The 16,138-nt window shown below is 40.6% G+C and overlaps 1 protein-coding gene across 2 annotated transcripts in view; it reads right to left on the reverse strand.

Moving 5' to 3' along the window:
- ARHGEF11 (Rho guanine nucleotide exchange factor 11) overlaps positions 1-15,925 on the reverse strand; it is a 158,164-nt gene extending 142,239 nt beyond the window's left edge. The window contains exons 1-2 of one of the 2 annotated variants that reach the window (XM_069062841.1): positions 15,739-15,925; positions 14,008-15,205 (exon numbers count right to left, since the gene is read on the reverse strand). In XM_069062841.1, coding sequence (XP_068918942.1) covers positions 14,008-14,039 — 32 coding nt within the window. In that variant the 5' untranslated portion in view covers positions 14,040-15,205; positions 15,739-15,925. Of the gene's footprint in view, positions 1-14,007; positions 15,690-15,738 lie in introns of those variants that run through there. The other variant, XM_069062842.1, reaches the window with a different exon arrangement.
- Positions 15,926-16,138: the final 213 nt, after the last annotated feature.

A 16,138-nucleotide genomic window follows, 5' to 3' on the forward strand; every position in this document is an offset into this window, starting at 1 on the left:
ACATGAGGTGATGAGAGCCTACATTAAAGTGGCAGCAGTCAAAAACAGGCCTTAGCAATAGACTGAATATGGGGTTGATAGTGAAAAGCTAAGGATAACCCTTAGATTGCAATCCTGAGGAATTAGGAGGATAATGTTACCCACTACAATACTGAAGAGAGGAGGGCCTGGGAGAAAGATAATTCTGTTTTAGACATGTGAGTTTAAGATGTCTACTGGATATTCAGTTTGAGATGTCAGAAAAAGTTTCGAGATGTGAGATTAGAGATCAGTGAAGAGGTTGGGACAGGATAAATAGATCTGAGAATTCTTAGCAAAGACATGGCAATTAAATCCATGAGAGCTGTTAAGATCACCTAGTGAAGTAGTATAGAAGGAGAAAAAAGGGGGTTCAAGACAGAAGCCTGTAGGGACACCTACAGTTAGAGAGCGTGATCTGGAAGAGAATCTAGCAATGGAGACTAAGAAGGAGCAATCAGACAGGTAAGAGGAGAACCTGGGGAGAATGGTGTCTCAAAAAACTAGAGAAAAGAGAGTATTCAAGAAGGAGAGAGTGATCAGCAGTGTCAAAGGCTGCAGAGAGAATAAGAATTGAGAAAAGATCATTGGATTTGGCAACTAAGAAAGCACTCACATCAAGCATAAAGCTAACAAGGAAAAGCTGAGGTTATATGATAATAACAATATTTATATTACTCCTACTATTGTTAGGCACTGTGCTAAACACTTTACAGATATTATCTCATTTAAGCCTTACAAGAACCCTGGGAAGTAGGTGCTATTTTTAACCCATCTTACAGTTAAGGAAACTGAGGCATGCAGAGGTTAAGTGACTTTCCCAGAGTCATACAGCTAATAAGTTTCTGAGGCAGAATGTGAACTCTGGTCTTCTGGATTCCAAACCCAGTGCTCTATCTACTGGGTTACCTAAGCTGCCTCTGTATGTTAAGACTCACTGGCATCCTAAATTCAAAGCTTAAGCAAAGATCATTTTTGGAGCAATTAACACCCATGCAATAACAGCCTTAATATAGACTTCTGGCACAGAAAAATGGATAATGGATCTAAAAGGTGTACAAACAAAAACTCATATAGTGTTAATGAAAGGCTACCTCATCATAAAAAAGAAAAAGGATTGATAGAGGTTTTCTGAACATATGATAAACAGGTTAAAAGTTTACAAAAATAATGTTTGCAAAACATTCTTCATTGCACAAAGCAATCACAAAGGCAAACAACAGTTATGTCACTGGATTTGTTGAATATAATTGAAAAGAGTTATCACCAGACAGAGATAATGAAATGGTGATGATCCAAGAGTAGAATCAAAAGGTACTCCAAGGCAAACATTCACATTAACTCAACAAGATGATAAAGCAATGAATATATGACTAAATCATAAGAATATGGAGGGGCTTAGAACAGTGATTCAGAACCAGGTCAATGATACTTGAAATTACAAAAGTTAGCCTTAGGTAGGGGTGTGCTGGTGAATGTTTTGACAACCAGCTCTCTGAAAATGCACAATACACTGTAATGTTTAATATTATTAACATTTGGGGTGGTTAAGTGGCACAGTGAATAGAGCACCGGCCCTGGAGTCAGGAGGACCGGAGTTCAAATTCAGCCTCAGAAACGTAACACTTACCAGCCATGTGACCTTGGGCAAGTCACTTAACCCCAATTAAGTTAATTAATTGCCTTCCCCCCTCCAAAAAGCAAATATATACATATGTGTGTGTATATATATATATATATATATATAAAATTATTAACATTTTCCCCTCACTTTCTTAAATCTAAACAATCAATAGAAATAAGCCCTGATTGTAGTAAGTTCTACTCATACTTAGGCTGAAAATGACAACCAGTTTGAGAGCTAGTTAAACCCAGCATCTCCTGTCCTTAGGGACTAACTGACTGAAGCAGATTATGCAATGAAATGTCAGAAATTATGCAACATATCAGTACAGCAAAAAATTACTATCTACTTGACAGCCTAGAAAGATTCAATTAGGTATCCAGAACTACACACCAGCTCTAAATCCTTTATAAAGAAACAAATGACTATACTGCAATTGGAGCATCATTACAGACAAAACTTGTGCAATGAACTTTCAAAATACAGAGAACTAACAGAGGAAATTAAAACTCTGTGGGAATAGGCTATATTTAATGTCATCTTTGTCAGCCTGTCTGTTACTAGAATTGTCCCAAAATGCTTTTAGTGAATCTACAGACGTTTACATTCTAATACTCTTAATCAAGTACAAAAATTCACCATTTTATCTACTCGCACATTTAGTCTGCAGAACATTAAATTCATAAGAATAATAGCAAGGCAGGGATTTGACTTCAAATTATTACTATCTGAACTGCATTTTTAAAAAAAGATGAGACTAAGCTAATAATAAATAAAATAATAAGATTTGTAAAAGTAGAGACTTAGCAGGTTATCTATATACACACAGGTGTACATATACATACATGTGTACATACACACACACACACACACACCTTATCCTGTTCCCAAAGCTGTATGGGACCAAGATAAGGTATATACCACCCCTACCATACTGTCAGCTACTGGAGCTATCCTGAAGATAAACTTATATCTCATTTCTTTTATTCGATTACAAAAAAAAAAAAAAAGATATTTTGTCTACCAGCAAATTAGTTCACAAAAAAACATTATGTATAAATAGAAAACTAGTGGCTTGCTTTAGGAATGTTTCTAGCTGAACTCTATCAAGCAAGATGAGAAACACAAGATGGTAATAACAACAATAACTGAAATTTATATAGTAGACTTTATATGAAACATGGAGAGATAATACAAAGAAAATGTTAAAAGACAAAGTTCCAGTCCTCTGGAAAGCAGGAAATGTTTACAATGTGGCTACTATTAGAAGGGAAAGGGTTAACAGGGGGAAAAAAAATCTTTTGCAGCAACTTTCTCTGGTGAAAACCTCATTTCCAAGATATGTAAGAAATTGATTTAATTTATAAGAATAAGAGTCATTTCTCAACTGATAAATGGTCAAAGGATATAAACAGGCAGTTTTTAAAGGAAGAAGCCCAAGCTATTTTTTTTTAATTAGACAACTGAAAATTAAAGCAACTCTGAGTTTCTGCCTCATACCGATCAAACAGGCAAAGATGACAATGAAGAAAAATTATAATAGTTGGAGGAACTGCAGGAAAACAGGCATGCTAATGCACTTTCAATGGGGCCAAGAATCATTTCAATCATTCTGGAAAGCAATTTGGAACGATGTCCAAAAAGTCACTAAACTGTTCATACTCTTGACTCAATGCCACTTTACTAGGCCTATACCCCAAAAGGACCAAAGAAAGAGAAAAAGAAGCTATATGTACAAAAATATTTACAGCAGCTCCTTCTTTTTAGTGGCAAAGAACCAGAATCTAAGGGAACGCCCATGAATTAGGGAATGATCAAACAAATTATGGAATATGAAAGTAATAAAGTAGTATTATGCTATAATAAATAATGAAAAGGGATAGGTTCAGAAAAACTTGGAAAAACTTTTATGATGAAGTAAACAGAACCAGCAGAATAATTTATACATAACAATTTTGTAAAGAACAACTTTAAAACATTTAAGAGGGGTGGCCAGGTAGTTCAGCAAGTAAGAGCACCGGCCCCAGAGTTGGGATGACCTGGGATCAAATCTGGGCTCAGACACTTAGCACCCACCCAGAAACACCCTCCCAGTTCCAAATGTCACACACAGAAGGATTTAAGCCTAGATATCTCCCAGGGAATGTGGAGTCCAATCTGCTTTTTGGAAGGAGCATGGGTATGCTTCAGATTGAGGATCATCTAAAGTCCCCAACTCTCCCAACATTCAACCTCCTAGAGAAATCTAGAACCAACCACAATCTCTTGGGAATGGCTTATGGCTGGTAGGAGGTCTGGTAGAAATGACTCAACTGAGGAAACAGAACAAGAAAATACCATTCAGTTTGCTACATTTAACCAATAGGAAAAAGCCAATGGAAAAAAAGAGGATTCTTTTAAATGCTAGTCCCATCTCCATTAAAGGATCAAAAACTTGAGTGTCATCTTTGACCTAACCCTCTCCTTCATCCCTCAATCCCTATAACCAAGTTCCACTGCTGCTTCTTCCAAGAATCTCTCACACCTATCTCTTCTTCTCCAGTGCCACTTTTCGTCATCACCCTAGTTCAGATCCTTATCACCTTGTTTCAGAATCACTGATTCTCCTAGTTTCCTTGATTCCAATCACTCCCTGCACATCACTATTATCCTAATCTTCAAAAACAATGTTTTCATCAATTCACCACCCAGCTCAAAAACCTTCACTGACTCACTCTTTCCTACCTACATCAAATCTAAATGTCTCAACTTTTATGGTTTTCCATAATATGGCCCACCTGCTTACCCAAATCTCTTTCCTACCACATACCCCTTATACTCTAGTCAGGCTGTTATTCTCACTAGTCTCCCAAATAAATCATGAGCATCCTCACCTCCCCACTTTGTTTACTCACACTGTTCTCACTGCATGGAAAGGCCTCCACTTGTCCAGATCCTAACAATCCTTCAAGGACCAATTTGAGTTCTATTTCTTCCTTGAAGCAAACCCTAACTATCTGATTCAATGGAACAAAAATATATCAAGTGGCTACTATGTCCCAGGGACTGTGGTCGTCACTGGGGACATAAAAATGAAAACTGACAGCCCTTGTCCTCAGTAAGTTCACAATCTAATCACCAGGCACAAAGGTACACAAATAAATATGATGCAAAGCAAAATCTATGCAGAAAGATCCATATGATGTACTATAAGAAAACCTGAGAAAACACATTAACCTGAGGCAGACTGGGGAAAAAGGAATCAAGAATAGTTTCATGTAAGAGGCAGCAAATGAATTGCACCGTGAAGTCTTCCACAAGGTGTAGCAGCGAAGAAGTGCACTCTAGTCCTCATGAATGTCCAGCTCTTAATTCTTACAGCATTTCTGATTAGCACTACATCACTGAGCACTTAGTTCTATACTATTCTGTATTCTGTACTGTTTTATGTATGCTACTTTTGTGTCCCAACTAGACTGTAAAGTCCTTGAAGGCAAATACCATGTATTAGCAGCTAGGGAGCAAAATACAGAAGTGCTAGACCTGGAGACAGGAAGAGCTGAGTTCAAATCCTGCCTCAGACACTTACTAGCTGTGTGACTCTGGGCAAGTCATTTAACTGCTGTCTGCCCCAATTTCCTCATCTGTAAAATGGGGAAAATAATAGTACCTATCTCCCAGAGTTGATGTGAGGATAAAATGAGATATTAGTAAAGTGCCCTGCAAACCTTAAAACATCATATAAATAATAGTAACTGTCATTATTATCAGTATATGAGAAATACAATATCATCATTACCATCATGTCCCAGTGTAGGGACACTGCCTAACATGGTGGAGGCCTGGTAACTACTCCATGGTTTTGGATCGGTCTCAAGTACTGCTAGTCTGGGGCCAGGAACTGTCTAAACAGACCATTCTGAGGCAGCTACTTCTAAAAGCAGGAGAGAAAAAACCAAAGGCTGGGAATCAAGGCTCCTGAAATCTCACTTTCAGGTGAACTATGAAGAAAATCCTCTCTCCCACATTTGACTGAAATAGATCACAGGCCTGACCTTGTGAGAAGAAATGCCGCACAGCTAATTGTAAGGCTGGACGTGGAGTCAAGAAGGCCTGGGCTCAAACCCCATCTCTCACACTAGCTGCAGCACCATGGCCACGCCACCAAACTTCTCTAAGCCTCAGTATCTGCACCTGTAAAGGAGGAATAATAACAGCAGCACAATCTATCTCAGGGTTATTATAGGATAAGAATAAGATAACTGATGTGTGTGTGTATATATATACACGTATACACACACACACACACACACACATATATAAATAACTGATGTATATATAGCTTTAAAACTGCTATATAAAATTTGTTACCATCACTACAAAGAGACAGCAGTGGACAGAAAGCTAGCTAGGAAGATCTAGGCAAGTCCTGCTTCTGGCATATACCAGCAGTGACCGTGGGCAAGTCACTTAACAGCTCAGTGCCCCTGGGCAGTTACTCTCTAAAACAAAAGCTGCGCTGCACAACTGTAACCCTGGAGTAAGTTTCTTACCCTGATGATATCACAGGACCTAACCCACTGCACACTCAAACTACCACCCAGCAAAGAGGAAGATTTTTTGAAGGAGCTGAAATATTGATATTCATAGCCATTAAGGGAAGGGAAAAAGCATTTATTAAATGCCAGTTATTTGCAAGGCAATGTGCTAAGAACTTTACCAATATGATTTCATTTCATCCTCACAACACTTGTGAAGATGGTTATCCCCATTTTACAGTTGAGAAAACCAAGTCAGACAGAGGTTAAGTGACTAGACCAGGATCACTCAGTCAATGTCTTTCTGACTCCAGATCCAGCCCTCTATACACAGCTAGGTGACCTATTTGGATTACTGACAACTCAAAGCACCAGTTGCTTTGTTGAAGTGATTCTACTTCTGTAAGTTCTTCTCCATCAGTCCTTTTCTCTCCACTCCCCAGAACCTCTATACTTAGGATCTTATTGCCTCGTGGTTCCTAGTGTTTCTAAGATAAAATACAAACTCAGCAGCCTGGTATCTAAAGACCTACACAATATGCCTTCTGCCTGCCTTTACAGATTAAATTACTCCCCTTCATGTCGACATGCTACCTTCTCACCTGTGATACTGCATATTGTTTCTTATGCCTAGAATGTATAACCTTCTAGAAAGCCTAGCTTCAAAACCTTTCCTCCTCACTTATCCATCCACCTGCTCTCTCTCTCTCTTGAAATTACTTTGTATTTACTTAAATGTGTCTATGTCATACCCTGCTATTAGAATGTAAGCTCCCTAAGGGTAGAGACTGTCATTGCATCAAATATAGTGCCTTAAAGAAAGCAGGAAGAGAACAAATATCTTTTCAATTGAACTGAAAGAACAAGAAAAGTGGTCTTAAACTGTAGCAGATAAAGAATCAAAATTAGACACCCCAAAGAATTTCCTGTAAAGGTTATAGAACTCTTTTTCAAAAAATTATTAAATATGGGGAACCTTTGTGTCTTTGTTAAGAGCAGTCTAATAACATTCTAATAACAGCTACCATTATAAGGTGCTTAGGGTTTGCAAAGCATTTTACATACATTAGTTTCATCTGATTCTCATGTGAGATAGTTATTAACAGTATCATTTTACAGATGAGGAAACTGAGCTGCCTATTACACCATCTCGTTGTCTATAGGAAGATTCAATTAAAAAAACTTATAAATCAGCTACAACATACAGAGTGACACAAAAATCTTTGTACAGTTTTAAGCTCTAGGACACCTTATATATTCACTGTGGTAGAAATCTGGGACACAAAGATGAACAGCACAGTTCTTCATACTCTAACTAGGAAAAGATAGGGAATAGAACACAAAGTAGAATGAGACAGGAAGAAAGAAGAGATTCAGACAAAGTGCAATTAAGAAAATCGGAGTGGGGTGGGCTAGGTGGTGCAGTGAATAGATCCATTAGCCCTGGAGTCAGGAGGACCTGAGTTCAAATCCGGCCTCAGAAACTTAACACTTACTAGCCATGTGACCTTGGACAAGTCACTTAACTCCAATTGCCCTTCCTTTCCCCCCCAAAAAAAAGATTTTTGAAGAGGTAGACAATACTGTCAGTTCTAGAAATAAGGAACAATGCTTTGGGAATTTTATAAAGGATGAATTGTAGAGGGGAAAGACTGGAGGTAGAGACCAGTTTACAAGAAGGATCATGGTACCCTCAGTGATTTTTCCTTAAAAACACTATAGTAACTTGCAAAAGTTTCCTATTCTCACTCACCTTTGGTTTCTCTTTCTCCCTTCTATTCCTTTGTCTTTCCTTTTTCTCCCCCTCTCCTTCTCTAACCCTAATCTAGGCAAGCTGTTCCAGCCTTAGTCCTTTCAAACTTTCTTTTTCACTGGCAAATATTCTCATATCCCTGAAAGGAAAGGCTTCAGTCTTGCTTGGATTTTTAATATAACCTGGGGGAGGGGAAGAGAGAAAAAAGAAACCATAAGAGTAAAGGCAAATGGTAAATCTTGGATGAAATTTTTAAAAAAATTAGGATTGCATGACAAGAGAACTGCTTAAAAGACAGCCCCTGAAATGAATTTTTCTGCTTTATTTTTAAAGAAAGATGCCAATAGATAATTTTCCAAGTGAACGATCCAGTCAGTATTGATAAAGGTAGGAAGAAGCATAGTGGAGGGCTGAAAGATATGAGAAAGCTTACATTAAACTGTGAGAAGTATCAAGTGCTATACAAATATAAGGATTATTATTCCATATTTTTTCCCAAGGACTACCCCACTTAAAGAGCTCCTAAAATCCCACCTTCTATAGAAAATCTACTTTTATTAATCATAAAAAAGCAATGATTTGCCTTTGAACTCTACTATTGATTCAGATATAAAACTCCTACAATTCCCAACCCCCGCCATTTTCTTCTTCCTCCTAAAAAATGTACTTATCCTTCTCCAATTTCACTAAAATGTACTTAGTTTTGACCTATATATGATAACTATATTTTTTCTTCTGGACACTAAATAAAAGAAAAACACAGCAGAATAAAAGAGAATTCCAAAAGGAAAAAATATTTAGCTGTCAATATGATGTCTCTCTACATCCATCTGTCAACTTGATATATAACAGGTCTTAGATTATAAAAGCTTACAGGGACTATGTCTCTTATGCATCATTTGGACCAGAATATAGCACCACATAAAGACACTTTATATAAGCTCTGTGATAATGATATAGGTAACAATCCCCTTTCAAACGGCTGTCTGCCTTCTCCAACAATGAATGGATAGACTCATTTCATTCTCAGTGCATCCCTAGAAGAGACCTAGAAGATATCAGTCTCTACTTCTTCTGCCCACGTAGAATACCAATACCCTTCACTATCCTGAGTGTGAAAATGGCTACATGGATTTAAACTTGTGCTGCTTTCATTGCAGGGTTCTCCCAAAAGCATGGGTTCAAATCCTACTTCTGACACCTCCTCTTCTAATTCTGAGGTAGGCAGGTGTCAAAGTGCTGGACCCGGAGTCAGAAAGACCTGTGTGAATCCTGTATCACACTTACTGTGTGACTCTGGGCAAATCACTTAATCTCTCTCTGCCTCAGTTTCCTCTTCTATAAAATGCAAGAATTGGTCTCTATGACTTCCTAAGGTCCCTATCAGCCAGCTCTAAATCTATGACTCTATGATTCTTTCTACCTAGCAAAATGCAAGCCATCCTTCAAAGCACAATCAAGTCCCACTTAGGATAGGCAGGATTCCCAGATCACTTCAATCCACAGTGATTTCTCCTCTGAAATTATATATTCAGGCTTGAAGGCCCTTTCCTTTTTGTGGGGAATTTTTCCTTCAATCGATAGATTGGTTGTATGTTCAGTTAGGTCCTAATTACTAAAAATAATGAAATTCAAATTCACATTATTTGAATTTGGGCTGTGTATTTCAGGGGGAGGGGGAGATAAAAGCCAATTATCATATTTTACATCATTATAACTTCAAATAGTGGGAATTCAAATAAATGTGGCCACTTCAGGAGATTCAATGTTCATACTAATCTGAATCTCACTTTAGGTACACTGCTAAATCTAATCTTAAATCTCTAATAAGAAGTAGTTCTAGGATATATACTTCTTAAATTTAATTTTAATTTTTCCAATTAACAAAAATCTAATTTCTCCTCATTTTCTTCTTAGGGGGTTGGGGGAGGAACAAAAGTCTTTGTAACAAACATGCATAGTCTAACAAAAGAAATTCCCCAACTGGCCACATCCAAAAAAGTATGTCTCATTCTTCATCCCCTCTCTGTTGGGAGGTGGGTAGTATGTTTACTCATCAGTCCTCTAAAATTATGTTTAGTCCCTGCATTGATTAGTCTCTTGTTAACGTATAAATTGTTCTCCTGAACTGCTCTTTACTCTGTATCAGTTTGCACAAGGCTCTAAAGATATTTTAATCAGGAAAAATACACAATCATCAAGCCAAGAAATCAGGAGTCCTTCCCTATGCTCAGGCTAACAAGTCAACAAGCACCTTTTAAACACATGGGCCTGGTACTGGGCTCAGTCCTGGGAATACAAATACAAGCCCAGCCTCCCCAGTTCTTCAAATATTTGAGAAGATTCAATAATCTTCTTTTATCACCTCTTTTAGTATCTCCCAAACCTGACAATTCAAAAACTGCTCATTCTACTTAATCTCAATCTCTTCCACATCAATCAAAGCTTGTTTTCTCAGAGTCATGTCAGCAGTAATGATGCAGAGAACTTCCAGCCATTTTTAGTCTGGGTTACTTAGTGTAAGTATTAGAGCTAGATGCAAAGGATACCAAAGGTTTGGTCTACATGTGGGCCAACTCAGTTTGTTCTGATGGCAAAATATACTCCAAACCCACTTGGTACCTTGAAAATATCAACCATGGGGCAGCTAGGTGGCATAGTGAATAAAGCACTGACTCTGGAGTCAGGAGGACCGGAGTTAAAATCCAGCCTCAGATACTTAACACTTACTAGCTGTGTGACCTTGGGCAAGTCACTTAACCCCAATTGCCCTATCTTGCCCCCTCCAAAAAAAAGAAAAGAAAAGAAAACATCAACCATAAGGTACAGGTACTCAGCAAAAATTATCACCATTTCTGGAAAAGCAATTCAATTATAACATCTTTGTCCTCAAAGTGTAGTACACTTTTAAGTCACTTTCATAAGTATTTTCTCTCACTTTATCCATACTATGCCCAATAAACAGGAAGGGATATTAACATTTGGGAATTTATCAATCTGTCTTCAAGCAACATTTGTTCTAGACTACTAGGGAAAAGTTCCACAAAGTCACTCCTAGCAACTGAAATTTCAAGTTTGAAAGACCTACCCTGATCTCACTGCGACTGAACAATGGATCTAGCATCAAGACTGGGTTCTCCAGACTAAAGTTCAGGCTTTATCACTGACTTCTGCATATTATCCTGTCCCTCCAGGACTTCAGTTTCCTGAACTAACCAGTCTCTCTCAATGAGAGAGAATACAAATCAACTAATTCACCAGACACTTTCCAAAATTTGGGAGAAAGAAAACACATAAGAAAATGATGGTCATTAATTTCAGAAATGCCTTTTAAAAATGTGCATCAACTACCGTCATTTCCAACAGAGCAGACATTGTGAAATAAATAATCCAAAGCCTCTACCTGGGGCCACTCTTCAAACCTCTAAGACCTTAGTTCTCCATTGTACCAATTCATGTCAATTACTTCTTTCTTCAAACTCAGCATCTCAGGAAGGCAAACACCTCTTGACCTTAACCTATGTGCTTTCCCCATGTATACACTCAGTCTGGATAGCAATTTTCATTTGCTGACATCACAGAATCAGATCTGAAAAGAACTTCAAGTCTTCTAGTCCAAACCAAAACCCCAGATGAATGAGCGTCCAGTCTCCACTTGAATAATAATAATAACTTTTTTCTGGTAAGTGTTCTTTCATCTTCTTGCGCTTTCTATCTTCCAACTAGACTGCAAGCTCTTGCAACTGAAAGTAGTTACCTGTGTTCTCTACGTATCTTTTGAATAGTCCACAGCACCTCATACTGACTGCTACATCACAGTATACAAAAGTCTTGACTGACTGAGAAACCAAAGATTCATCATCCAAACATTCTTCAGAGCCTCTATTCATTCAATCCCATCAACACATTCTAAGACAAAACAATCATTCAAAATTCACAGGGTTCAGAAAATCCAGGAACCCAATCATTGTCCCTGGGCTGGGGAACAATAATCCAGTGAAACTGGTGATACATGTGAAGGCACTGGGCCCCAAAACTGATATTCTCAGGAAAGACAGTGGAAAGAAAGTGCTGATGCCCCATCAAGTTTCATTATTCCAGTGGTGGTGATGGCCTCTTAAGCAGAAAAATGAATAGAACTCACAGACTAAGAGGCAGCATGATTCAGTGAAATAAGCTTTGTTCCAGGGGCCCTAGGTTCAAATACCTGCTCTGTCACTACCTATGTGATCTTGAGTAAATGACTTCTCTGGGTCGCAGAGTCCTCATCTATAAAATGAGGAGGTTGGATCAGATGGCTTCAGCTCTAAGGAGATTCCAGATCTAAGGAATGGCTTGGAAACTAATGAACATTTTCCCTAACTGACAAAAGAAGGTAGCAACAATTCCCCCATATTCTGCAGAAAAAGCATACTATGAAAACCCAGTACAGCACAAAAGCCAAGATTGAATAAAAACTCTTCCCCTCTCAGAGGTATATGAGGCAAAGCATCTCGAACACTTTACTACTCACCACTTGGATCTGCAGCTTTCTGTGTTTCTGGACATTAAATTCAACATACAAATCCCACCACAAGAAGACCATCAGAAATGCATATTCATTTTACAGAAGAAGAAAGTGAGGCTTGGAGAACTTGTGTGATTCTCCAACGTCACACAGCCGCAGAGATGAGACCCTATTTCAGGTTCCCAGTCTCTAAGTGCAGCATTCTTTCCACTGCAACACTTCTGCCTTATTCCATGAATGCCCTAAAACTCCATTCGAAGAGGGGAAGGAGGGAAGAGAAAGGAGAGGAAAGAAGACATCCCACTTCCTTGCCACACCTCAGTTCCTATCTCTTATGGGCCTAATGACACTTGTTAGCAGAGGCCCAACCATAGAGATCGAAAAGAAAGAAAACACATATCTCAATTATACACCTGTGGATTATCTGCAGTGTGGTGTACTGGAAAAAACACTGAATTTGTAATCAAAGGAAAGTCTACTTTCCATGTGACCAAGTCACTTCCTCTGTCTGGACCTCAGTTTACTTACCTGGAAAATGGAGGAATCAGACTACTTGATCTCTAAAGTATCCTTCATCTCTAAACCTAGGATCCTACAATCCCAGTCATTGCCCAAGATAGTAACAGTCACATCAATCTAAAAGACAGTCAAGGCTAGATATAGAGAACATGGGTGGTGGGGGTAGGGTGGCTGGGAAGAAAAAATGGTCAATGACTCTCTCTATCGTGCTTGATATCCAGGCTAAGATTTCCAAGACAGATTAGGCCAAGAAAGACTCATTTTGTAGAACCAAGAAGAGCATAGGAGAGTAAATTCAATGGCAGGGTTTAAGACTGAATTTAAACTCCAAACCTGAAGGGAAAAAATCCTAATGCTCCCTAAACATTGTGGAGAGAGAACTATCAACCACCGACAAAATTATTGTGCATACTGAAAGGCAACCCTGTTCCCTCCCACTATGCCATTTTCTCTCCCCCCAGAAGCACTGGCCCCTCCCCTTGAAGCTACTGATAGCATCCAAATCACTATGGTACTCAATTTCATAAATGACCAGTCCCAGCCCAGCCAAGTAGCTTTCCCCAGCACTGCAAGTACGAACCTCCCCCCACTCCCAACTCCAATTCAGTTTGGTTTGAACACCCAGTTCAAACCCAAAACATCAAATGCCAGTCTTAGCCAACCTTGAGAAGCTGGCATCTCTGAGACTGGAATTTCCCCTCTACCCACACACCCCCAAGTAAAACACAGGGTATCAGAAAAAACTCCAACCTGGCAGAAACCAGAGAAGATTTAAGGATATGCGATAGCCCCCACCCAACAGTTCACAATTTTCATTAAAATGTGCCATTAGACTATCTACCATATCATATATACACACACAGAAAAACCAGCTCCCCCCCCACTACACATAAACACACATACCCATCCCCCGAGGCCAGTAGAAACTCCTATCCACCACTGCCTGCTTGCTTCACAACCATTTTGAAGCCCACAGCTCATTCTAACCTCTTGCTGAAACCCTTTTAAAGCATAGCCCTCTCCCACCCTTAGTTCATACATTTTAAAACCAAATTGTCAGCAAACCTACCTGTCTATCGTCTGGGGTAACCTTACACTCATGGTTCTTCGGGTGTCTCCACTGATCCAAATCCTGTGGCTTTAGTCTTGATGGAAATCGAATCACTTGCAATTCAAACAATTTTTTAAAAGGGGGGGAAGGGAAGAGAATACCAACTTGGGGGCCGAATCCTTTTTCCTTCAAGCTCTCAGGACCCTGGTAACTGAAGCTCCATAATGCCTCTACCAGTTAACATGGTCTCCTTTCTTAACCCCCTGTTCCCCTCCCCCCACTTAAAAAACCGAAAGGAAAAACAGGGATCGAGAGAAAAACTATGACCTTCCTATTAACCAAAACCCAACCACAAATCTCTTCAAGGTTAGAGCCACAAGCTAAAAAAATAAAAGTATAAAAAAGCCTGCTTTCAAAATATCTTTCTTAGCTGCAAAACAAAAATAAAAAGCATCCTTTTAATCGTTTTCCCAACTATCCCTTTTGTGGGCAGGTTCCCACAGGAGGAAAAAAAAAAAAAAATTCTGGTCTCCAATACTTAAAACGACAAGAGGCTACAGCTGAAAAATAAAAGCATAAATCCAAAAGGGTGCTTGGAAAAAAAAATGTTCCAATTTGTACAGTAAAAAATAAATAAATAAAATCATACAATGGGGTGTACACAACAGTTTTTCCCAAGTCCAGTTCAATCCTTAAAAAAAAAATGGACTTCCCTAATTTTTAAAAATTGACAATACTATATACATTGATGGTTCTGCAATCCCTGCCCGAAAGCCCCAAATTAAAAGCTGCAATTTCCTCCCTTCGAAATAACAACAGCATACACAGAATCCCTGAAGATTAATTTCCTTTTCTTTTTCTTTTTTTCTGGTTTGGTTTTGGCTTTCCTTTAAAAACTTCCAGAGGCTGTCCCCCACCCCCACCCCCTATCCCCTAAACTAACCCCGTCTGATCCGCCTCAGACTAAGTTCGGCCTTTTTTCTGGAAGGCAATCTCTTGACTCCGTTCTGCGGGTTTGCTCCTCCAGATCCAGGTTCCCAAAGGTTTCCTCGCCTCAGCCTCCATGAAACGGGGAATCTTTCGTCTTCCTCTTCCCCCCTTCTCTCCCTCTGCCTCCTGCCTGCAAAGCAAGCCTGCCCTGTGACTAATCTCACCCTGGATTATTATTATTACTGTGGCTCTGAGTTTGGGGTGGGTTTTCGGCCACACCGGCCTCCTGGAAAAAAAAAAATGGGAAAATCAGATCTGATCGCTTTCTCTCTCGTTCTCTCTTCCTTCCTGTGGTTTTTTTTTTTTTTAATCCCCTTCCTACTCTCTCTCTCTCTCTCTGGTTCGTCAAGGAATAAGAAGCCCACCCCCAGCCCCTGTCCGAAAGGCCGACTCGGTGAGGCCTGCCTCCCTCCTTTCCTCCTCGCCCCTCTCCAGAGGCTCGCCCTACCGCAAGACCCCACAGCTCTCGGGGGCCTCCCCGCCCCCCACGGAGGATCGGGGGGGGGGTGGCGGCAGGGAGGGGGGAGGGAAGGCCTCTCTCGCCCGGTCTGCGCTCCTCCCCCTCCCTTCTCCTCCCTTTTCCTGGCCCTTTCTCCTTCCCTCTTTCCAGCAGGGGTGAGGGCAGAAAGGGGGGGGGGGGCAGTCAGGGAGGCTCCTCCCTCTTCTCCCAGCCAAGGGGAGCGCCCTCCTCTCCCTCCTTCTTCCTCCTCCCTCCTCCTCCTCAGCCCCCTTCCAGGCCCTTCTCCACCAGCCCCTCACCTCGCTCTTCACCCCACCCCCGCTTCGGTTCCCACTGGCCCCGGGGCTCCCCTAAAGGCTCCCTCCTCCTCCGCCGCCTCCCCCCATCTCCAGCCCTCTCCCGCGGTCTCCGCTTCCCTGATCCCACTCAGTCCCTTCCCCAGGTGCGGCCTAACAGGATTCCCCAGTCTTTTCCCAGCCTGGCCCCACGTCGGGACGCAGCTGTAGTGGGCGCCCACCCGCCCCCTACCCTACGTTATCCCCGTCCCTCCCCCTCGCGCCTGGCCGCCCCTTGCGCCCGCACGCGGTACCACCCCCATTCCCCCCCACCCGATCTGCACTGCCCCTCCCCCTCCAACGCCCTTCCCCCCACTAGTCTCTCCCGGCGGCTCCCCCACTCCCCCCGGCCTTCTCCGAGCTA

The sequence above is a fragment of the Petaurus breviceps genome, unplaced genomic scaffold (genome assembly GCF_028583685.1).
Source record: "Petaurus breviceps papuanus isolate PSGF00001 unplaced genomic scaffold, PetGlider_PUasm1.0 90510, whole genome shotgun sequence".
Lineage (NCBI taxonomy): Eukaryota > Metazoa > Chordata > Mammalia > Diprotodontia > Petauridae > Petaurus > Petaurus breviceps.